The sequence below is a fragment of the Boleophthalmus pectinirostris genome, unplaced genomic scaffold (assembly GCF_026225935.1).
Source record: "Boleophthalmus pectinirostris isolate CB_2022bp ecotype Guang Dong unplaced genomic scaffold, ASM2622593v1 HiC_scaffold_11, whole genome shotgun sequence".
Taxonomy (NCBI): Eukaryota; Metazoa; Chordata; class Actinopteri; order Gobiiformes; family Gobiidae; genus Boleophthalmus; species Boleophthalmus pectinirostris.
In genome coordinates, this window is record NW_026570994.1 from 3019418 (window position 1) to 3043374 (window position 23957).

The window sequence follows — 23957 nt, forward strand, 5'->3', positions numbered from 1 at the left end:
GTCAGAGAATTTTATCGATTTAAAGTGTGTGTGACAGGTTTGGTGAAGCTCTAATTTTGACTTAAGTTGGCAGGATAGTACCTGTTATATTTAATTTATAGTTTTACACAAATCAAGAAGCTACTTGCACAAAAAGTGGAACATTTTGTTGAAAAATGAACTGCAACAAGAAGTAGAGTGTTTTCTATTTTAAAGGATTCTGTACTGATGACATCATACTAGGCAGAACTCTCTCCAAAAGTTGACCACAACTACTTTAAATATTATTTTAATAACATAAAGGTGTTTGCTTATAATTCTATTTGTTAAATATTAATCTCTGTGCACAGAGGAGTTTTTTTCTACTGTACAACATGAGTGCTCGGTTACAGTTGTGAATATCTCTAGTGGGACGTCATGATTTCCAACCAGGAAAAAAATAAAATAAAATAAAATAAGACATTTAAATTTTAAATATTGCCATACTGGGAAGTTGTAAACCCTTAAGACATTATAATTGCTGTTGTCTATTCTAGTCTATTCCAGTCTAATCTGACTGTGCTTCTGTTGTAGGGAGTATTATACCTTTCATGACAGAAATAAAAAGGACTGAGCAAACACAGCACAGATTTTTAAAATTTTTTTTTACCTGGAAGAGAATACTAGATCCAAGTAAAAGGCCCTAAGAAGAAGAGATGACGCCTCTCATTGGCCAATCCAAAATAAAATAAATAAAAATAAAGAGTTAAATTTCTTTTAAATGTCTTTAAATCCCAAAGCCCCAAACCAGAGCATAATCAACCTCAACATCCAAGAAAAATCTCATGTCTCATGAAGCAAACACATACACCTGATCACAGTTCAGTTAGCATTGGTCATTTTCATGAACTAAAACTTTAACATTTATTTTATAAAATGTTGACCATAAAAAAAAATTAACACTAAAGATTAAAATATTTTGTAATGGTTTCTTTCAGATAATCCATCCAAACGCTCTTTTGCCCAAACCACTGGAAACCGCAGCCAAGCACACAACACCTCCACAGGCCCCCAGACCACAGACGAAGCCCCTACAAACCCCCCCAAAGCCTTCCACACCTCAGACCAAATCCCACCAGACGCCCCTGCAGCCACCAAGAGCCCTGACTGAAAACTCATGGCAGGATTCTCACCAACCGAGAGCCCTGACAGACCTCCGGACCCCTGCACAGCCACCAAGTCCCCTGACAGTGCAACCACGGACCCCACTGCAGACTACCAGATCTGTGTCTAATCGCTTGCATACCCCCCTTCAACCACCACAACCCCTGACAGAAGACCTTCGAAAAGATCCTCCACCACCCAGAGCACAGATAGAGAAACATCATACGCCGCCGCAACCGCTAACAACTCAGACGAAGCTTCTGCAGTCGCCCTTAACAATCTATCTACAAACCTCCATCGAGACTTCTAGATCCTGGTCTGATCACCTCCATACCCCTCTTCAACCACCTCAAGCCCTGACAGAAGACCTGAGAGAAGATCATGAACCTCCCAGAGTGCAGATAGAGAAACAGCAGACACCAAAGCAACCGCTAACAACTCAGATGAAGCTTTTACGCTCACCCCTGACAATACATCCACGGACCTCCATACAGACTTCTAGATCCTGGTCTGATCATCTCCACACCCCTCCACAACCTTACGCATCTCTAAAAGTTCTCCCACAGACCCCCTCACAGCCGGTTAGGCCCCTGACCGCGGCCCTCTCTGCCTTGTCCTTGTCCCAGTCCTCGGACAGCTCTCAGCAGGTGGAGTTTTCAGCAGATGGAGAAGATGAATCGTCTGTTTACAGTGCGGAGTCGTACCTGCCTCTGTTCCCCGTGACCACTAAAGATCGCGGCACCTCGTTGGTCAGCAGAGGGGTCAGCAGAAGGGTCAGCGGGGCGGTCAGCAGGGGGGGTCTCACCTGTGCGGATCAGCCCTGTTTTTCCGGAGTGCAGTGTGTGGACGCCTCAGATGGGAGCTTCCAGTGCCTCAGGTGTCCCGTCGGATACATTGGAGATGGTCAGACGTGTAGAGGTATGGAATGACGATTATGTTGATGTTTGTGCATGAAAGGTTAATTCTCACAGTACTTTTTGAGCATCCATCTCGGCAGGCTCCAATGGGCTGGAGACTGGGCCAATCACAGAATATAAACTAAAAAATCAATTCAGAGTGTTACACATCCCAATCTACTTTGAATGCATCACTGATGTTACTGAGACTACATGAGACATTATGTCAGGTCAGACCTGGACATTGTACATCTTCCAGGCGAGTGGTCGACTCTGACCAGCCTGTTTAAGATCATTTGGAATAAAAAAAATAAACATATTTTATCATTTGACCTCATGCATGAACTAAAGCTGCACTGCTTTTACTTTAGAGGTGTTTTTTTAATGACATATGTTGTAAGGCAGCCTCATTTTTCATTGTTTAGTCCGAACATAAACTCTTTCCAGTCTGATCAACTCATCAAAACAATGATATTTACTGCTTTTTTGTAATTAAATATAATTAATATTATGCAGATTTGAGTTAAGCATTTTGGCCCTCTACAATATTTTCAGTTTCTCATGTGGCTCATGGAAAAAAAAGAATTGCCCAGCCCTGGGTGAGATCATAGATAGAAGATCAAAGTTGTCTGGGTTTTCTGTTCAGTGATCTCAGTAAATATATCAGATAGACCTGACTGTGGGACAAATCATACTCATGTGGCCAGGCAAGTTTATTTCTATAGCACAACTGGTACAAAACATACTTGTGCTTTACAAATAAGAACATTAAAATCACAGTATGTACAAATTAAAACATAATTAATCATGTTAAAATGAACATTCAAAGACAACCTTTCAGTAATGACTAAACAGAATCACTTTGAACCTGAATTTAAACGTTGTCACAACAGGCCTGTCGAACTTCTTCAGGAAAACTGTCCAGGTTTTGGTGTTAGACCACAGAGAGACTTGTACAAAAGCAGAGCTGCTTTAAACTCTCTTCTCTTTCAGCTGTTTGCAGACACTCATGTGGGAGGAACATGGAGTGTGCAGCTCCCAACACCTGCCGCTGTAAGACAGGGTACACCGGACCCAGCTGTGAGACAGGTGAGAACCGCACCAGGTAACCGCACCTGACATATCTGAGGACATTACAGAATTGTCCCCATGTAAGGACATAGTGTGGTGATTATGTAAGAATATGACTGCAGGACACTGATGTGCTCTAACCCCTGTGCTGCAGCCGTGTGTGCCCCTGTCTGTGTGAATGGCGGCGTGTGCATTGCCCCGGGTGTGTGCCGGTGTCCCAGAGGTTTTCATGGAGAGAGCTGTGAGGAGGGTAGGTCTGCTCTGCTTCATGTGCATCAGAAGTTGTGATGAGTTTAAGCACCAGTGCGATTATGTGCTCTGTGTGTGTGTGTGTGTGTGTGTGTGTGCAGCCATGTGCAGACTGCCATGTGAAAACGGGGGCTCCTGTGTGGGACCTCAGACCTGCTCCTGTCCCGTTGGCTTTGTTGGACCTCGTTGTGAAACAAGTGAGTGGGACACAGAGTTTAGTGTGCTGCTCTATACTCAGAATGTTTTATGATAAATTTGGTAACTCACATTCAAGAAAATACAGATTTCAGTAAATATATTTATACCAAAAAACTTCAAATAGTCTCTGAAGGACAAACAAAAAATGAAGTCTAGCCTAAAACTAGTAGTTATTAGTTATTTGCCTAATTGTAGATGTAAATTATTTAAGTATTCTAAAATGAATGAGGTGGTATTATGCAAAAACATTAAAAGGTAATATCTCTATTATGTCTGTATTTATTTATGTAATGTTAATATGTCATAGAAGTGTAATAACTCCTCTTTAAAGTCACAACACTAGTCATATATTAAGTCATAGATACTAGTACACACACACACACACACACACACACACACACTGATCCTCTTCACGTTGTTAACTCTCTCTCTCTGTTTCCTGACAGTGGTGTGTAGTCAGCACTGTCACCACGGGGGGCGCTGTGTTTCTCCGGACAGGTGTGAGTGTGCCCCTGGGTGGACTGGACCGTCCTGTGAGAGCGGTGAGTTATACAGAGTACACAGAGAGGACTCAAAAACCCTGAATACACAAATATAATCTTAGTTTTAGTCTAATCTTAGTCTTCCAATAATTTATGTTATTAGTTTTTTTTTTTCAGACCAAGAGTTTGTTTTCATCCCTGACAGTTTGGACTGCTCACTAGCACTCTTCCACAGTGTGGTCATGTGATGTTGATGTGACATGTCACTCAGCTGATTTAAACAGGTTTTGGTGCTGTCTTCCTACTGGTGGAGGCAGGACGACAGCGCCACCTACAGTCCCACTTCCTCAGGACAGAATCCCAGGTGTGTGAACACCAGTGAAGTTCTTTTTTCAGACCAAGAGTTAGTTTTTCATAAGTGACAGTTTGGACTGCTCTCTGTGCTCTTCCTCAGACTGGTCACGTGATGTTGCTGTGATGTTGCTGAGATACTGTCCTGAGAAAGTCAGATTGCAGATGGTCATTTTGGCTCCACTAGTATGAAGACGGCGCCAAAACCTGTTTAAATCACAGGAACATCACGAGACCAGTCTGAGGAAGACCACAGAGAGCAGTCCAAACTGTCCAGTATGAAAAACTAACTCTTGGTCTGAAAAAAGAACCTAATAACAAAATATCTGAAGACCAAATGAACCTCATGGGACCCGTACAGAAAACTCAATCAAAATGCAATTACTCACCCACCCAAAAGACAAAACAGAACTGGAACATAAATGGAATGTCATAAAAGAAATAACCTGCATGTCATGAACTAAAACACACATCGGGGAAACTGGGAGGGAACATAGGACAGAATGTGAGAAGAAAACTGTGAAGGCGAAACATGAGCAACAAAACACAAAGCAGAACAGGAACAAGTCAAATCATCCATTTGTGACACTGTAAAAGAGAGAACATCATTCTAGACTGGGACTGAGCAAACATCACTGGAACAGAGGAAAACAAACACTGTCTCTGGATTAAAGAGGCAATCGAAATACAGAAACGTGCCCACGGGACGATAAACCAGGACGAGGGGCTTTTTTACTCTCACACACCTGGGATACTGTCCTGAGGAAGTGGGACTGCAGGTGGCGCTGTCGTCCTGCCTCCACCAGTTAGAAGACAGCACCAAAACCTGTTTAAATCATCTGAGCGACACGCAGTTTTGGGAGTGTTACTTTTCAAATGAATTCCCCTACAGATTACAGATTACATACCCCAAAATGTAGTTTGTAACGTAATCCATTAAATTACTTAAAGTGAGTAACGTAATCTGAATACTTTGGATTACTTGATTTTCTGTAGAGAAACAAAGACGAGGAAATCTTCACATAAGAAGTTTTATCTGCTAAAAGAAAATAAAAAGACCAGACTTTACTGAACCAGATTAAAAATATTATTGATAGAAGACGAGGAGACACGTCCACACAGCATGATTTAGTCCTGTTAAATCCTGTTTTATTCCTGGTTTAGACCTGGTTTAGACCTGGTTTTAGACCTGGTTTAGACCTGGTTTAGACCTGGTTTTAGTCCTGATTTAGACCTGGTTTAGACCTGGTTTAGACCTGGTTTAGAACTGGTTTTAGTCCTGGTTTAGACCTGGTTTTAGTCCTGGTTTAGACCTGGTTTAGTCCTGGTTTAGACCTGGTTTTAGTCCTGGTTTAGACCTGGTTTTAGTCCTGGTTTACACCTGGTTTAGACCTGGTTTAGAACTGGTTTTAGTCCTGGTTTAGAACTGGTTTAGTCCTGGTCTAGAACTGGTTTAGTTCTGGTCTAGACCTGGTTTTAGTCCTGGTTTAGACCTGGTTTAGACCTGGTTTAGATCTAGTTTAGACCTGGTTTTAGTCCTGGTTTAGATCTGGTTTAGCCCAAAATGTGAAAACAGGAAAATACCGCCATGTAATCCATTTATTTCAACAAAGTAACTGTAATCCAATTACCACTCACTGAAACAGTAACTGTAACTGAATACAGTTACTCATTATTTGTACTCTGATTATGTAACTCTGGTACATGTAATCTGTTACTCCCCAACACTGGCGACACGTCACAGAAACATCACATGACCATGAAACTATCAGGTATGAAAACAAACTCTTGGTCTGAAAAAAGAATCTAATAACATCAATTCATAATAGTTGTATGTAAAGATCATAAGAATAACACTGTGACGACAACATTTTAGTGAACAAAACGACCCGCTCACTCCTGCCCCCTGTGGTGTGTGTGTGTATTCCAGCCCTGTGTGATCCTGTGTGTCTGAACGGAGGTGTGTGCGCACGGGCCGACACCTGCCTCTGCCCCCCGGGGTTCTACGGAGCCCAGTGTCAGAACGGTAAACTCGAGTCCTACACTTGGTCTGGTCTCTGGTCACGTGACGCTGTGTAACCGTGTCCTCCTCGTCCCCTCAGCGGTGTGCAGCCCCCCCTGTAAGAACGGAGGAGTGTGTGTGAGGGACGGCGTCTGCTCCTGTCCGCTGGGATACTCAGGACCACGCTGCCAGACAAGTCCGTTTTATATAGACACACATCACCTTCTATTACACACACTAGCAGTCAAACCTTTTCAGTCCGTGTGTCATTCGTTCATTCATTTTTCAAAATAAAACCAAAAAATAAAAAAAAACACAACTATTTTCTTCATTATTTGTCTCCAAAACCAAAATGAAAAAAAAAAAAATATAATGATTCATTTTTTTTCAGTTTTTGATTTTGTGTTTAAATGAATAATGGAATAAACGGATAATGATCGTTCCCCGTTTCTGTGACTTAAACTGCAGCGCTTTTGTGCCGCATAAGGACTAAACCAGGACTAAACCAGGACTAAACCGGTCTCAGTCATGGTCTCAGTCCCGGTCTCAGTCCTGGTCTCATTCCTATCTAGTTCCAGTCTGGTCCTGGTCTCAGTCCTGGTCCTGGTCTTAGTCCTAAACCAGGACTAAACCAGAACTGAACCAGGAGTGTCGGGATGGGCCCGATGGTGCCCCTGCGTAGACTGTCGGGTGATCAGGAAACCAGGAGCAGACTGGGAGCAGACCGGAACTGAGACTGGGACTGACACCAGGACTGAGACCAGTTTAGACCTAGTTTAGTCCTGGCTCAGTTCTGTTTTAGTCCTGTTTTAGACCTGTTTTAGTCCTATTTTAGTCCTGGTTCAGTCCGGCATCGCAGTTTAAGTTACGGAAACGGGAAACAGCTATTATCCTTTTTTTCTATTATTCACTTAAACACAAAATCGAAAACTGAACAAACTATTATGGTTTTATTTTGAAAAACAAATGAACGAATGATACGTGGATTCTTTTCACACATTTCATTTTCATTCATTCATTTCATTTCATTATCTGCCACTTTGACCAAACAAGCCAGATGATTTCTACTGGACATAGAGAGAGCACCCAACCAACACACAATACAAAATACAAGAACAGATTCAATAAAACTCTGATCAAAAGTTTGATCAGAGTTTCAGAAGATGTCAATCCTGAAGTTCAGTGATCTCTCACTAGGGTTTGCAGTGCTGTCCACAAAGCAAAGGGTGGATACTGTGAGGAGTCGGAGTATCTTGCTTGCTTTCTTTCGTATTATCTGTATGTAATAGTCCAGCTCAGGTCCAGTATATTCAGTATAACAGGTAGTGATGTTACGAGATGTGCCGAGGCTTCGAAGCCTGTGTCGAGTAGTGAAGGGGGTGTTTCTGTGAAGCACGTATCGAGGCTCGCTTCATTTGGCGGAGGAGCCAAAAATGATGACGTCCGAAGCCTCGTAACTGCTTCAGGAAGTGGTTCGCGGATTTGGCGTTATTCGAAACATAAGGGCCAGTGAAACGCAACGGATCCCCCAAAACATTTTCTGGTTTTGGGTTATTGCGAGTTTGGTACATTCTATTTGAAATTTTTATTTTATTTTTTTGGCAATGGAGCCGGCAAGTGGCTTTTCTCTGCACGCCTGCTTCATCTGTGCGCTGTGAAAGGTTTTTTTTAAAGCAGGGGAAATTCTCTGTAAAAAAGAAACCGTCGTGAGTCCAAATACTGTGGAGAAATTGATAGTTTTAAATAAAAATTAATAATTTGACCCTATTTAATCCACGTATCATTCGTTTTTCAAAATGAAACCAAAAAGAAGAAAAAGAAAAAACAATGTTTTCTTCATTATTTGTCTCCAAAACCAAAATGAAAAAACAGATAATGATTTGTTTTTTCAGTTTTCGATTTTGTGTTTAAATGAAAAATGGAAAAAACAGATAATGGCCGTTTCCCGTTTACATGACTTCTGTGACTGCGATGCTGGATTTTTGCACTACATACAGACTGAACCAGACCGGAACAAGACCGGGACTGAGACCGGGACCAGAGCGGGACCAGACCGGAGGCTCAGAGCCCACGGTAGGGCCAGAGCTCGAAGCTGAGGCTCAGACCCTGCGGAGGCTCGGAGTCAAACCTCAGAGTTCACTCTGGTCCCGCTCTGGTCCCGGACCTGGTTCAGACCTGGATCAGTCCTGGTTCAGTCTGTATACGGTGCAAAAGTCCGACACCACAGTTATGGAAGTCACGTAAACGGGAAACGGCCGTTATCAGTTTTTTTCCATTTTTCATTTAGACACAAAATCAAACACTGAAAAAATTAATCATTATCTGTTTTTTCATTTTGGTTTTGGAGACAAATAATGAAGAAAACCTTTTTTTCATTTTCTTATTTTTGGTTTTATATCGAAAACCAAATGAACGAATGATACACGGGTTCTATTTTGCCGTCCTTATTGTGGCATAAGCACAGACATAAAGTAGTAACACAAACACAGTCACATTACATCCTGATCTCCAGTTTGTTCCTACTTTTTCTTTTAACCCGACCTTTATATCATGAACACAGACTCCAGGTTCATACATTCACACTTTATGTTGAAATCACAAACATTCGAATATTTAATCATTCATTTATTCAGTATAAATCTTTCCATCAGAACCTTGATGATCATGTTGATGTTCTATTTTCACTCTGAAGTTATACATTTTTTGGCCTCTTGTTGGCGCAGTGGAGCAAATGAAGCACCTTGAAGCATCGGCTCAAGAGTCGAGCAAATGGCTGGAACGCTTCAGTGCTTCATGGGGCTTCATCTCGACATCACTACTAACAGGGGCGTGTGTTTGTGCAGACGTGTGTGAGCCGCGCTGTATGAACGGAGGACGCTGTGTGGGTCTGAACCAGTGCGACTGTCCCTCGGGATGGAGCGGCGCCACCTGCGACACACGTGAGTACTGCAGCTCAGGTGGGATAGTACCTGTGGCCAACATTTATCAGAGTTTTACATAGGTTAAGATGCAGTTTGTGGATTAAAAAAAAGAAAAAGTAGTGCCAAGTTGTGAAGTGGAATACGTCTGCATACGTCATCAGCTTTGTCCAAACTGCAGAGACATTCTTTGAACTTTCATCTAACTAAATAAAGTGAAATAAGTTAAATACATTTCATTAACACAAATAACTGGTTTGCAAATAACTGCTTGGGGTAAATGGTATTTTCTTAAATTAGAAGGCAAAAAGTTGGGTACAGGCCCGTGATAATAATGTCTTTTCTAACCTGAGGGAGTGTGTGATGCTACGTTTGCAGCGAGCTGTTTGCAGAAGTGTTTGAACGGAGGAGAGTGTGTGGGCTCCAACACGTGTCACTGTCCCGTGGGCTGGACTGGACTCTTCTGCCAGACCCGTGAGTACCACCCTCTGCCCTGTCTACGGTTTTTAAAGGAGATACAGTCACGTTAATGTACCTGTCTGCAGTTTTTGCTTAACTCACACTTGTTTCATTAAAGCGGGGGCTTTATGCAAAGTAGATTTTTTTTTTTTTCTGCCATGTTATAACGTTGTTCTCTCATCAAAAACAAGCTTGAAGAGGTTTTAGATCATTCTAGGTCATCCATGCATGTTTGAGTAATTTAGCAATCTCTTCCTGTTAGCTGTCAGATTCTGTACAAGGCTCCGCCCACAAGCCTACGTCACCCATGGTCCCACACGACATAAATATACAAAAACATGATAAAAACTGGTCCATGTACCATTTGTTCTTTTGAATTTCAGTTAAGAACGAAAAACAATAAAATGGGAAAACAGTTGGTGCTTTCATTTTTCCATTTTAGTGTCAAACAAACAAAAAAACAGATTTCGTCCTCTGTTATGAATATTTAATTTAAAGTTTGTTTCATCTTTAGTTTATTTCAAAGACCAATCAAAAAACAGTCTTGGTGACTATTTCAACTTTGATATTTTATTCTCTCTGGTTTATTTGTCCTGGAAGTTCTGCTGCTAGAAGGACTTACCTGAAAAATTGTTGCAATTTTGTGAACAAACATGTCTCTTCTTTATAGCGACACGTTTACTTTCGCGTCTCAAAAAGTAATTGTTGAACTCCATGATGAGAAACAAGTAGCAGCCATGACCTTTGTTCAGTTGACACCATAAAACTATAATAAAAAATATGTTTTATTATAGATCCATAGTTGAGCAGCAGAACTTCCAGGGCAAATAAACCAGAGAGAATAAAATGTCAAAATTTAAATTGTCACCGAAACTTTAAACTTTAAATTAAATCTTGGAAATAGAGGTCAAAATCTTTTCTTTTTTTTTTTTTTTCATTTTTCCATTTTAATGGAAAAATTACAAACTGTTTTATTGTTTTTCGTTCTTGATTGAAATTCAAAAGAACAAATGGTACACAGACCAAAAGTGTACACAACAACTTGACAAACCTGACGCGATGTGCAGTAGTTTCATTAGCAGGACACACACATGCACACATGCTGATTGTGTTGCGATGGCGCTCTGAAGGGGGAGTGACTTGGTGACAAAGCAAAGGGACTGGGACAGTGTCTAAAGGTGTGCTTGTGTTCCCCCAGCCGTCTGTGAGCAGAAGTGTCTGTTTGGAGCGCGATGTGTCCGGCCTGGAGTGTGCGCCTGTCCCCCCGGAGCCCGCGGAGCTGTGTGCCGGACCCGGGTAAGACCACCGTGACAGAGCTGTTTCCAAACCAAAACCTCAAACACTTAATGCTTTGAGAAATAATGCTTGATACTAACTTGGGTTGTCAATACTGAAACTAATATCGAAACTAGATACTCATTTGAACAAGTATCGGTACTAAAAAAGTCCAATAGGTTCAGTTTGTTCTATGACCTCAATACCTGCTCAAATATATCTCGTTTTGATTCTAGTTTAGAATCTTTATAGTCTCGAATCAGTCAAGACTAGAATCGGTCAGGCCCAGAATCAGTCTGGTCTAGAAACTGTCAGATAAAAACAAAACCAAACTGGTCAGTAGCGAAGTTCAGTCTTGTCTAGAATCGGTCCGGTCGAGAATGGGTCGATGTAATCGTCTTGAATCAGCCTTGTCTAGAATCAGTCAGGTCTTAAAAAAAAAAAAAGGTCAGAATCAAAGTTCAGTCTTATCTAGAATTGGTCTGGTTTAGAATAGGTCAGAGTAGAATTACTCTAATGACGAACCTGCCTTGTCTAGAACGGATCTGGTCTACAATCTGTCATGTCTATAAAATGGGTCACATCTCGAATGTGTCTGTTCTGGTTTAGACTAGATTAGGTGCTGAATGGGTGGGCTCTAGAATGGCTCTCGTCGCACTTCTAGATGCCGCACTGTTCCAGATAGATCTAGTTTTGATTCTAGTTTTGATTAGTGTGTGGGTAACATTTATCTGGACTTGTATAGGGCTGATCAGAGTTGGTCTTCATGTAGTTTGCGTTGAGAATGTGATGTACATGGTGTGTCTGTTCCTTCACTCCACACATGTGAGAAACATGGTGTTATTGGATTCTTTCACTGATCGGAATGTACAACAGAAAAAAATCGATAGGTCTCAAATCGATGCACAGATGCTGGATCAAAAGAACACTCACAATATTGAGGTCAAAGCAACTTTTTAACACAGTGTTCTTTCACTCCTCGCACACATGTTGCTTCTTTGATTTACATTTCCTGTTTTGAGTTATGTAAAGTGAATCATATATAATCGATTTATTGTGATGTCACTCAGTCTGAACTGGCACAGACTGGCATCAGATTGTCTATCAATCATCATCAATCATCTATTGGCTGCGTCTGGATATTGTTTTTGAAATTATAAACTTGTGCAGAATAATTGTATGGATTTTTCAGAGGGTTTGTCAAAAAGGGCCTTGGGGATAGATGAGGCTAGTGCGGCATCTCTCACATCTAGAGTCAGTCGCTTTGGACTTGAAACAGTTTAGAAACTGTCTGGGTCTACAATCAGTCTGGTGGTCTACAGGTGCACTGGTCTTGAAACAGTTTGGTTTAGAATGTGTTTGGGTCTAGAATCTGTCAGACCTATAGTCGCTCTGGTTTTGAAACAGTTCAGTTTGGAATCTGTTTGGGTCTAGAATCAGTCTGGTCTAGAGTCGCTCTGGTCTTGAATCAGTTTGGTTTTGAAAATGTTTGGGTCTAGAATCAGTCAGTGCAGAATTAACCTAGTCTAAAACAAGTCTGGTCTAGAATAGGCCTGTCTAGAACCAGTGACGTCTAGAGTTGTTCTGGTCTTGAGCCTTTGTGGTCCAAAATGGTTCTGGTCTAGAAAGGGTTTGTCTAGACTCGGTCAAGACTAGAATCAGTCTGGTCTAGAACTGGACTGGTCTAAAATTGTTCATGTCTAGAATCACTCTGGTCTACATTAGGTCTGATCCAGAATCGGTCTGGTTTTGGAGTTGATCAGCGTAGAATTAATCTCTTCTAGAACTGGTTTGTCTAGATTTGCTCTGGTTTAGAATCTTTTGTAGTGTAGAATTGGCCATGCCTAGGATGGGTCAGTGTGGAATTAATCTAGTCTAGAATCTGTCATGTGTAGGACTAGAATGGTTGATATCTAGAATGAGTCTGGTCTAGAGTTGGTCTGATCCAGAATGGGCCTGGTTTAGAATCAGTCAGTGTCAAATTCATCTAGTCTAGAATTGTTCTCATTTAGAACCTTTATAGTCTAGAATCAGTCAAGATTAGAATAGGTCAGGACGAGAATCAGTCTGGTCTAGAAACAGAGTTGTCCAGGATCTGTCAAGTCTTAAAAAAAAAAAAGGTCTAGTCTAGAATCTGCCATGACTAGAATGTGTCTGTTCTGGTTTAGACTAGATTGGGTGCTGAGTGGGTGGGCTCTAGAATCGCTCTCGTCGCACTTCTAGATGACGCACTGTTCCAAAGTCTTCTCTGATTTTCACGTGTCTTTCTTCCAGCTCGCCTCTGCTCACGGCTCCTCCACTGTGGACCAGAGGCAGTGAAGAGCGCCCCCCACAGGCCTGAAGCGACACCACCACACACCGCTGGGCCTTTTCACCGACAAACCTCCATGGAAATCTCCCGGGCCATTTCACAATCTACCAGTGGAGTAAGAAACCTGCACTTTAAGTATACTGCGTCCATGTGACTTCACAACATTATAAACCGCCCGTAGTTTAACGTTGAGCTGGAGGACACGTCAGATCACCACAACGGAAGCCTACTGCTGAAATATGAACTAGAACTACTGAAATGGACTGTATAAATTATGAGTCAGTCTGACCCCCTCCTCTTCCTCTGACCCTCTCCTCTTCCTCTGCTCATCTGTCCCCATCATAAATCTGCTCACTGGAGAGAGGATTATAGGATTTCATCTGCTGCAGACTTTGAGATTATATTTATTCCGTTGTCACAAATGTTCTTGTTCTGTATATAAGACATGTCTGTAAAATGTGCACGTTTGGTTTCATTATTTTGTTTTGTAATAAACTATTAAATGTATTATTACTTTCTTATGATTGTCTTCTCGAGCTGTTCTTACCTCTCTAAACTGAAAAAAAAAAAAAAAAAAAAAACTAATGTTACCTTCTTCGGTATGACCTTCCGTTTTTCCAGCTGAAGCTCGGGAGTTGGGCAGTTGGGTTTCACCATTAGGTTTTTGCGCCCTCTGGTGGAAATAATCATGATAGGCCTAATTCTGGCTGATTCAACTCAAACCCAAAAGTAGGCTAGTTTCTTTATAAGCTGGCCTATCATATGACAGTGCAGCCTATACCAGTATTCTGTTGCAGGCTATTTAGTTTAAGCCAATCTTTCACACTGGTCTGCTCCAGGGGCCCCTCCTCGCTCCAGGGGCCCCTCCTCTCTCCAGATCCACCTGTCCTGCTCCTTCTGCGCACGGGCCTCTCTCTGCTCCTTCATTAGCCTCATAGAGGTATGTGTGCGCGCCAGGCCCGGGAGCGCTCCTCGGTCACCGGATCAGGAGCAGCTGCTGGCCCTGCTACTATTTTGGATCAGAGGATAAAGTGATGTGTAGCAGCCGGCCACAGAGCGGGAGGAGCGGCAGGATGAAGTCCACGCACTGCGGCTCAGACCTGGAGCTGGACCCGGACCCGAGCAGCGACTGTTCCGACGGGAAGTCGAGTGTGGAATCCCCCCGCAGGGAGCCCGCTGCGGCCGAGGGTCCGGTCAGGCGGAGACGCAGCGGCGGAAGCGGCAGACGCGCGGCTCTGTCCGGCATCAACAAACAGAGACAGGCGGCAAACGCGCGGGAGAGGGACAGGACGCACAGCGTCAACACCGCGTTCACAGCTCTGCGCACGCTCATTCCCACCGAACCCGCGGACCGTAAACTCTCCAAGATCGAGACGCTGCGCCTCGCGTCCAGCTACATCTCGCACCTGGCCAATGTGCTGGTCCTGGGGGAGGACTGCCGCGACGGACAGCCGTGTCTGCGCTACCAGAGCCTCCTGAGCCCCGGGCCCCCGAGAACCATCTGCACCTTCTGCCTCAGCAACCAGAGGAAACTGGTCAGTCCTCACTTCCATACACGCAGCATATCACAGATACATTCCCTGACAGTGAGAGCATGGCAGAACACAATCCACACATACAATCCACAGAGTGTAGAGCGTGCACAGGCACGGAGCGAGCTCATGCGTGTGTCTCTGTCCACAGCTCAGAGACGGAGGGACGCACTCGGTCTCGGCGTGAGGAATGCGCGCTCATGTGCACGTGAGGGGTGCGCGCTCATGGATTAAACTGATGAAGACTGGAGCACTTCGGAGCCTTGTGGATGTGCACTATGTTTTGGTTCGGCTGTAACCAGGCACCTTGTGTAAAGCTGCACCTGACGGAGCTATTTCTGTCCTGAGCGCGCCTCAAACAGACAGGCCCTTCAGTCAAACGGAACGTCCGCTATGGAGCGGTCAGAGGAGGAGAGGAGCGGTCAGAGGAGGCCCGGCCTGACCAGGGCACTCAGGAAATAAAGTTTGTTTACAATCACACACCTGTTTGCTCCGGAGGAGGAGGTCAGCGCTGCTGTGAGCGGCCCCGGCCTTGGACTCAGACTCCCGCACTGTTAAGCAGCTGTCACTTTGTCACTTTTACTGGCTCTCCTCTGACTGACTTTGGGCTTGTTTCAGCACCACTCTCACGCACTCAGTACACAGACTAATCAAGACCTCTACACCAGGCAGAACACAAGTGTTTTTGATGAGGAAACATGTGACTAAAGCTGCTGTGTAGTACAATGTGAAGCCAGTGTGTTATTGCACTAATGGAATAATGGAATACTGTAATACTAGTATTGTGTCAAACAGTACAGTACTAGTCTAGTGTGACTAGTGTCTGTGAGGTCACTAGCCCTACCTCACAGTCTGTTGACCTACCTCCACAAGGTAAACTGACCTTTGCACATTGGATCACCAAACTGCTGCTGACAGAGAATGTATTTTTGTACAATAAAACGTGAGGCACTGATTCACCAGTGCGTTGTTTTAATGCTCTGGTAAAAACATTTTTACCACCATCTTTTCTGCCAGAATAACTCACAGCTCACATGACCACGTTTTCAACCAAATGTTTTACCTAAATTTCATTTTAAATCCAGCGAATATTACTGTGACGACTTTTTCAAATATTAAATTGTATAGACCATCCTTTGGTAATAAAATATCATCCATGTTCAGATTAAATGACAAATGCACATGCAAATTCTGATTTAATAACTTTTTATTCATAAAAAAGTCAATTGGTTTTGTATCAGGTTAAAGAAAGTAGAAACCAACAGTAATGCGTTTGCTGGCAGGAGGCTCTTCTACACTGACAGTGTGTGACACTGCAGCTCAGCAACGTTACAACAAGAAGTGGGACTAAACGGGGCCAATGACAGCTCAGGAATACTTGATTGGCAAAAGGAATCTCCCATGATGGACTTTGCCAGCTGTGGTCACCTAAATCACATGGAATGTTTTCAAACTAAAGACTGAAGGCGGTGCAATAAGAGCGCCCAAAAACAGGAGGAGGATTGTTTGTGCCTTCAGCCAGGGTTCGCTGGGGGAATGCTCATTGTGTGGGTGTCGTGTGGGTGTCATGTGGGTGTCATGTGGGTCGTGGGGGACAGAGCAGAGGTAGAAGAGAAATAAGGTGGAACATTCTACTGCTCCTGCTGCAAATACAACCACAACACACGTGTGGCTCTGGACTAGTCTGCCTCCTCTTCCTCAGACTCCGACTCTGCACACACAGGACACACAGACAGAGAGACAGAGAGGACACAGAGGACACAGAGGACACAGAGGACAGAAGATTAGGTCTGGGTTCTCCACCTGTTCACATTAGAGATGATCACATGACAGAGGGATACATTACCTTCCTCGGCGTTTTTGAGCCACTCCACAAACTTCTTCATCTGCTCCAGGAAAACGCTCTTGCCCTTGGCCAGGTGGGCCTCAGAGTACCACTTGAGAATGGCCTCTTCACTGAGGACGTCGGCTGTGGGCACAACACAGGTTTCTTGTGTAGGGTGGGCATTTCAAACGCTTCATTTGATTTGTGACGCCTTCATTCAGTGCCACTTTAAACAGTCTGTATTTTTAAAACAACCCAGAAACCAAACCACAGCTATGATTTAAAACTTCTATAGAATTTACTGTACTGAAAACTACCCCTCATATAAAACTCTGGAGTAAACTCTGGAGTAAACTCTGGAGTAAACTCTGGAGTAAACTCTGGAGTAAACTCTGGAGTAAACTCTGGAGTAAACTCTGGAGTAAACTCTGGAGTAAACTCTGGAGTAAACTGCGCCCAGGTCAGGTGAATGGTGAGGGTAAGCCGACATGTACCTTTGTAGAGCAGTACCACGATCTTCTGAAAGGCCTTCATGAAGTGGATGTTGTCGTAGCAGTACTCTTGGATCTTCAGCAGCAGGCTGAGCTCCGACTGGCTCTGTGAGGTGAACGCCTTCAGCAGAGGGCTGTATTGCTGTGGGAAAACACAGCCAGAAAGTCAGTTACACGCACATGCTCACTTTTCACTGTAAAATGCTATATTCATCGAAAATAACAACTACATGTTAACTTAAAGTTTCACTTTTGTTTTTAATACCAAGTCTCTCTTCCCTTTGCTCTCAGTGCCAATTCACTCCACCTTCAGAGCAACATCACAACATAATCAGTGTGCATCCTGCTAATGCAGCTACTGCATCACATCAGATTTGTCCTGTTTTTAAATGTTTATGAAGAATTATAGTGTGGGTAAAGAAGGCATGTGCAGAATCTTACAGCTAACTGTAAGGAGGGTTTGAACAGGGCTCAGGAGAGACCGGGACATCCATATCATGTCCACAGTGTGAGTGATGGCTCTCTGGCTCCCCCTGTGGGACACTGAGGGGTAGAACACTTTTGTATCCAGGGCCATTCAACCAGTTTGCACAAGTGCAGCACTTTGAGGATGAAGGTGTGTTTTTAAAGTCGTCTTAGTGAAGAAAAAGAGTTATGTGACTGATCTGAGTGAGTGCACCATGAATGGGCCAACAGGTGAACACAGAGTAAGAGGTTAAAAACACAGTATCCAACCTTCAAGTGTTTGATGGCTTGTTCAGTGACCAGCTCCTCCTTCTTGTTCCACTCCACAGAGCTCATCACACTGCTCCAGATGATGCCGATTATGGTCTGCTCTGACAGCCCTGCCTTCTTCATCTCATCTCTGGTGTAGGCGATAATCTGAAAGCAGAGCACACAAAAAACATCTCAGACATGAAACTTTTAGTGCATTTCAAAAACTCTTTGGGGATTTAAGGGCAATAAATGGGCCAGCCTTAGTCCATGTTGATTCATGGTTGGGCTTTACGCAGCTCTACGCTCAAATACTAGGTTAGCCCAGGTCATGCTCTGAGGGAGTGAAAGTGTAAAGGTCTTAGAAGCAGATGGCTTTAGTTAGCCTTAAGTGCTACATTAAAATCAAAGCACTGTTGTTCACCTCCTTGATGGGGTCGCTCCGGGCCATCTGCTCCTGGAGCTCCTTCTGCAGCTCTTTGCGAGCTCCGATGGACTGCTGATTGCGGGCGAAGTCAGAGATCTCCTTCAGACCAGCCTCATTAAAGTACTTAGAGAAATGCTCACAGCTCCTCTTGTTGGCAGGGAACAGTTCCTGTCACAAACATGAGCGTTTATCAGTTAGCATAGGAGTGTATCAGACGGCAGGTCACTGCACTGGAGCTCACCATGAGCCGGTTGTCCATGCCCACTTTGCGCAGACTGGCAGCTACAGAGTTGATGTCCTTCTCATTGATCCAGGATTTGAAAAGTTTGACAGCGAAAGCAGCAGAGACACCTGTAGGAGCAGACACGCAGGTCAGAGTTTAGTCACATGTAACTAACCAACAGTAATGTGTAGTAACTTGTCTATCTGTGCATCTGTAGTTACTACATTTTAGGCTAATAGTGATACACTGGGAGAAGCTTGCGCCGATAACCGATATTATTTCTATATTCTTCCCCTTCATTTAACAATTGAAATGAACTAGGAGGGAAACTAGTCAAATGAAATCAAACATTGTGATTGCAGCAAGTTGCCAATTATTTAGTGAAAACATTGTGTAAAACATGTCTAATCTTTAAAAGCCTGTAACTGTGTCCTTACTGGGTCTTTAACTGAGCAGGCTTTAAGCTTTTATCCATGTCAAGAGTACAGCAGCAGCATGACTCCATCCTGTGGTTATATTCTTCTATGCTCTGCCCACAGAGCTGTTTTCCTCCTGCCTCAGCGAAGGGATGTCAGGGTTAAACCCTTTCATTACTAAAGAGCAATATGGGCCAAATTATATTTTAGCCAATACCGATATTACACAGTCATGAATATCAGCTAATACCTTGCAGCTACATGGGTGCATCCCTAATAGTACCATATGAATAGTGTAGGACCCACCCTCTTTGACCAGATTCTCGTTGAAGAGACTGCTCAGGATGGAGGCGGAGATGCTGCCGTTGGCCAGGAGGATCCCTGTCAGCATGGCTAGCTTGTTGCGCTCAGACTCTGTGAACCCTTTGAGGAACAGCAGTAACTGCACACAAAGGGGAATATGTTTAGTAAGGCTGTTCTCATTTATTTACAACTTTAAAGGAGGAGGTGCTTCCACATCACATTGGTAACTGTTGTCAAAAACTAAATGTAGGAATGAACCAGACCATGATCCACCAGGGCAAATCAAATGTGCAGACAAATACTGAGACTAAAACAAAGAGTCTTATTTATAGTGGACACAGTAAGGATGGTGACAGGTGAATATGTCCTATTTTGTGAGCCTGTCCACAACATCATAAATGTTGTACCAGAGTCAACACTTCAATAAGGCTGCATCATGAGGAGTGAATGAACAGAAAGCACTGCACAGGCACACTGAAGGCAGACAGAGGGACATCTGTACAGGACACCAGGTGGAAAACTAATACAACTCACTCACCTTCTTGATCTCTTCTTCAAAACCCTTCTCCAAGTATTTGTAGCGCCTGATCAGCTTGTTAAAAACCTGCACACACACAAACAAAAGTGAAGGAAAGCTGGACGAAAGGGGTAGTTAATGGACTTAAATGAGCTAAAGGAAGATTTCAGTTTTAATTTCATAAATTTGCCCCATCTCTATGCCCAAGTGTATGCCCATACATGGTTAACAAATCAAATATCACCCATATAGCCTTTTAACAATTCTAAAAGTGATCATCATGTGCAATATTTCTGTATATTATAGTTTGGATAATTGTCTTAAGAACCAAAACACTAATGAAAACAGTGAATGTACAATGAACTGCATGAGTCTCGTTTGGGTTGAGTCGCAGGGTTAGGACTGGCCTTACCTGAGCATATGCTTGCATTGTCTCAAGATCTTCTTGTGCCGTGAAGAGGCAGAACTCAGTTCGGGTCATGTCATCAGACAGAGTCCCTCCTGGGGCTGCACAGGGACAACACATCCCACAGACGGTAAATAAAGCAAGAGCATAAGCCATATTGTAGCGAACACAAGAGTGAAACTTACCCAGCATACCACCAGCCACCAGGATGTCAAAGAGTGTCTCTGCATACCGCCGGTAGTCGAGTTTGGCACCAGAGGCATCAAGGAACTTCGCAACCGCCTCCAAATCAGTGCCAGTTTGATTCAAGCCTTGTACAATACTTTCTTGAAACTGAGTAGGGTCAAACCTCTCCTTTTCATCTGCACAAAGAGCATTTGTTATTCAAAGTACAGGCCACACAATACAGTCAGTCAGAGAAGACGCACCTCTTTTCCTCGTTTTGAAACGCTGGCCTGTTAGCGTCGGCTTTTGCTGCTTTTGATTATTCATAAAAGACACCCTGCAGAGACAGCACAGTTACAGTACATGAGGGACATGGAAGGCGACAACAACAGACAAGTCAAAGTACTAAACAAAAGTACTGTACTACTGTAATGTAAGTTTTAGGTACAGGTACTTCATTATATCAGACAATCTGTACCTTCTTCTGCACTACATTTTGGACACACATTTGACCATAAGGTTTGAAATCAGCAGGAATGGCAACAGGTGGAGAGAATGAACAACACAGATTGGATATACTTCTGATGATGGTCAAGACTTTGTCAAGACCAGTTCATCTGACTCATAATATTCCCAAAATGTGTGTGAAATACAATTTACTCTGCAAAACATCAGAAATAAAAGTACTTCAGCACTTTCACTTTAAAGTTGAAACATAATTGTGACACTTTACTTGAACTTCTATCTGTACTTTTAGTTGTTGTATTGTTTTGCATGGACAATGACACACGATAGCAAATCTATCTCCTATGAGACACACAGGCCAAGTAACAAGTCAGATCTATAAAGAGGCTGATGCTGATGCTAACACACACACACACACACACAAATACACATACACACACACACACACACAAACAGCATGTAGGTTTTTACATCATTTTCAATGACACAAACAACTGAACAAATAGTAACATGATAATAACGTCTCCAAAGAGACAGGCAGGTGGCAGACTTCACCAGAAAAGTTCCTTAATGCACCTTTAAGCTATAGGTGAAATGTTGTTAGTATGAATAGGCCAAAAGGCTGAGTGACAATGCCCCATTCTCCACCAAAACAAAGACAACAGCCCTTGAACCAGGCTCCTCACACCAGGGCATCCGGGTCACAGACACACGGACATCTCTAGTCCGTCCACACCGCACATCCACACGGTCCACACCGCACATCCACACACCCCCGTTCGACACCGCACATCCACGGTCCATGCCGGCTCTCTCTGTGTCTCTCTGGCTGGCTCTGTGTCTCTCTGGCTGGCTCTGTGTCTGTCTCTGTGTCTGTCTCTGTAGCTGGCACAGCTGTGCGCTAGCATCACTTAGCTCCGGCCTGCCCATGCGCCTGGTGCCGGCTGCTGGTCAGGCCCGCTGTAAACCAGCCACGTTTTACATCCTATTTAAGTCATTCATGACAAACAAGAGGCATTAGGGGCAGTACCGGGCGCTGGGGTCACACGTGTCACCCCGCGGGAGGCGCAGGACAACAAAACCCCTCAAGTGTCACAACACTCCCGTGCTAACGTGCTACATGCTAACAGCTAACAGGCTAACTCGCGTCCATGGCCGCGGAGAAAACGCGTCAAACGAGACTTTTGGGAAGAGAAACGGTATAACGAGGTTTAAAGTGAGCAGTCTACGGGCCCGGTGAGGGGCCCGGAGAGGGGCCCGCGGTGTGCGGCTCCGGACTCACCGAAAAGAAGCAGATAGATCGTCGGTGAAGCTTAACGGAGAGAGACGAGTGTGACTGCGGCCGAGGCGAGCAAAAAAGGGACCTTCAACCGAGCGCACCGAGCATGCGTCATATTCCCGCCCGCCCGCGCCTGCACTGACAACAAACCGAACCAACCCGAGCCAAACTCTCCAGAACTGCTCAGAGAAGTCACAGCAACAAAGACTCAGTATTATCAAAACCAATACCTACAAAGAGACAATACAACATGAAGTTGTCATAGTCTAACATCTATGGCTGGCATGTCCAAACTATGGCCCGGGATCCAGATGCGATCCTCAGACTAAATGTCTTGGCCCTGAGGCTTCCAGGTAAACCGGCTCATAACATAAACAGCAGCCTACATTGTTCTGCAGGTTTTGGAAAATGAACCATAAAACATCAAAACATCAAAATCAACAAAACCATAACTGAGGGAGTAAAGATGAGGTTCAGATTTTGAATAGTCACTGTACTCAGTCTGTAATCAGTCTGTGGCCCTCCATGGCCTTTTTTTTTTTTTTTTTTTTTTGGATTGGACAAAAAAGGGTTAAGTGAGTTGCATCTCTTACAGTTACAAAAAAAAAAAAAGACTAGAATTGAAAAAAAAGAAGAAATGAAATCAAAGAAATAAAAATGAAAACACTGTATCATGTGTTTGAAATATGTACAGTAATAAGTGATCTTTGAAAATAAGTCACCTACATTATGGATGTGCTGTTCTCACCACTGGAGGGTGTGCTGACTCTGCAGAGCCATGAGGAGAAAGGCACTAGAGTTTAACTACTATACGCATGTTCGTGTCTTTTAGATATGTTTAAAAACCTGGCCACTGTTTATATTTTAACCTAGAAGAGCGTTTTAGGTTTTGGTTAACCTTTTGTTTAACTTTCTGAATAGTTTTGTGTCCTGTGTGAATTGATACTTTGCAGCAACATCACTCTGGGGGTGTTCTACAAGGATCTCTATGGTGAAATGCACACATTAGCAAATATAAAATGGACTTTATTTTTGTGAACCAGCAAAGTGACAGGTTCCCAGGACTGATTGACAACAACATGCAGTTACAAGCATCAGGAGAGATTCAAGTTCATGTTATTGTCCTATCACGTCATATTATTACGGGGCTGTATTGGTGATGTATTAACTTTTATGACTTCACTTACTGTAAGCAGACGCAAAAGTGGACTCAGGTTCTTCGAGAGGCTTCGAGACGAGATAACCCCCGACCAACGCACCGATCTGGGGTAAGTCCTCTTGTCCTTCTGCCTGAATCCTCATTTCATTATTTCAGTTGGGTCTTGGGCCTCAGAACTTGATAGTGGTCCATCCTCTGTATTTTGGGAAAGGCTACACTTTTTGGTTATCGTTGGATTTTGACCAGTGCCAGACAGGCAACCTACTCTTCAGTTCTGTTGACATTTGTGAATGATGATTCTATGGAAACATGGTCTAGTAGAGTTTTCAGAGGCTGATTTTGCTTTTTGATATGCAAATAATGGTTGGTATGGTTTTCTTGGATAGGTAGTCCCAGGAGTTTACTGTAAATAAGATACAATTTGAGTGTTTGAGTTTTTTTTTTTTTCATGGCCGACACTGATGCCGATTGTTCAGTATCCAGATAAGTCGATGGTCAATACACATATTTTTAAACTTTTGGGCCGATATCTATGGCAGATTTTGATGATTTACCCCACATTTTATAATCTAAATTTACTACAAATTTACTCAGTCATTTTTATTTATTTATTTTTAATCATACGGGCTTGTCAAAGCCTGATCCCGTCAGATCTCAGAAGCTCAGCAAGGCCAGGCCTGGTCAGTGCATGGATGGGAGAC

At 43.4% G+C, this 23957-nt stretch overlaps 2 protein-coding genes across 2 annotated transcripts in view; one reads left to right on the top strand and one right to left on the bottom strand.

Moving 5' to 3' along the window:
* si:ch211-246m6.5 (von Willebrand factor D and EGF domain-containing protein) overlaps positions 1 to 13474 on the top strand; it is a 55851-nt gene extending 42377 nt beyond the window's left edge. Inside the window, exons 23-33 of the mRNA XM_055166622.1 lie at positions 957 to 2040; positions 3012 to 3107; positions 3244 to 3339; positions 3440 to 3535; positions 3983 to 4078; positions 6300 to 6395; positions 6472 to 6567; positions 9215 to 9310; positions 9668 to 9763; positions 10947 to 11044; positions 13298 to 13474. Coding sequence (XP_055022597.1) covers positions 957 to 2040; positions 3012 to 3107; positions 3244 to 3339; positions 3440 to 3535; positions 3983 to 4078; positions 6300 to 6395; positions 6472 to 6567; positions 9215 to 9310; positions 9668 to 9763; positions 10947 to 11044; positions 13298 to 13342 — 1995 coding nt within the window. The 3' untranslated portion in view covers positions 13343 to 13474. The remainder of the gene's footprint in view (positions 1 to 956; positions 2041 to 3011; positions 3108 to 3243; positions 3340 to 3439; positions 3536 to 3982; positions 4079 to 6299; positions 6396 to 6471; positions 6568 to 9214; positions 9311 to 9667; positions 9764 to 10946; positions 11045 to 13297) is intronic.
* Positions 13475 to 16055: 2581 nt separating this feature from the next.
* LOC110162203 (eIF5-mimic protein 2-A) lies at positions 16056 to 22200 on the bottom strand. Its single transcript, XM_020927067.2, has 12 exons — positions 22101 to 22200; positions 20617 to 20690; positions 20374 to 20550; positions 20195 to 20289; positions 19804 to 19869; positions 19269 to 19404; positions 18565 to 18674; positions 18321 to 18491; positions 17918 to 18064; positions 17186 to 17324; positions 16713 to 16835; positions 16056 to 16577 (listed from the first exon to the last, which is right to left on the bottom strand). Exons 2-12 carry the CDS (start codon positions 20678 to 20680, stop codon positions 16546 to 16548), a joined length of 1260 nt encoding a protein of 419 aa, XP_020782726.1. The 5' UTR covers positions 20681 to 20690; positions 22101 to 22200; the 3' UTR covers positions 16056 to 16545.
* Between the last annotated feature and the right edge of the window lie 1757 nt (positions 22201 to 23957).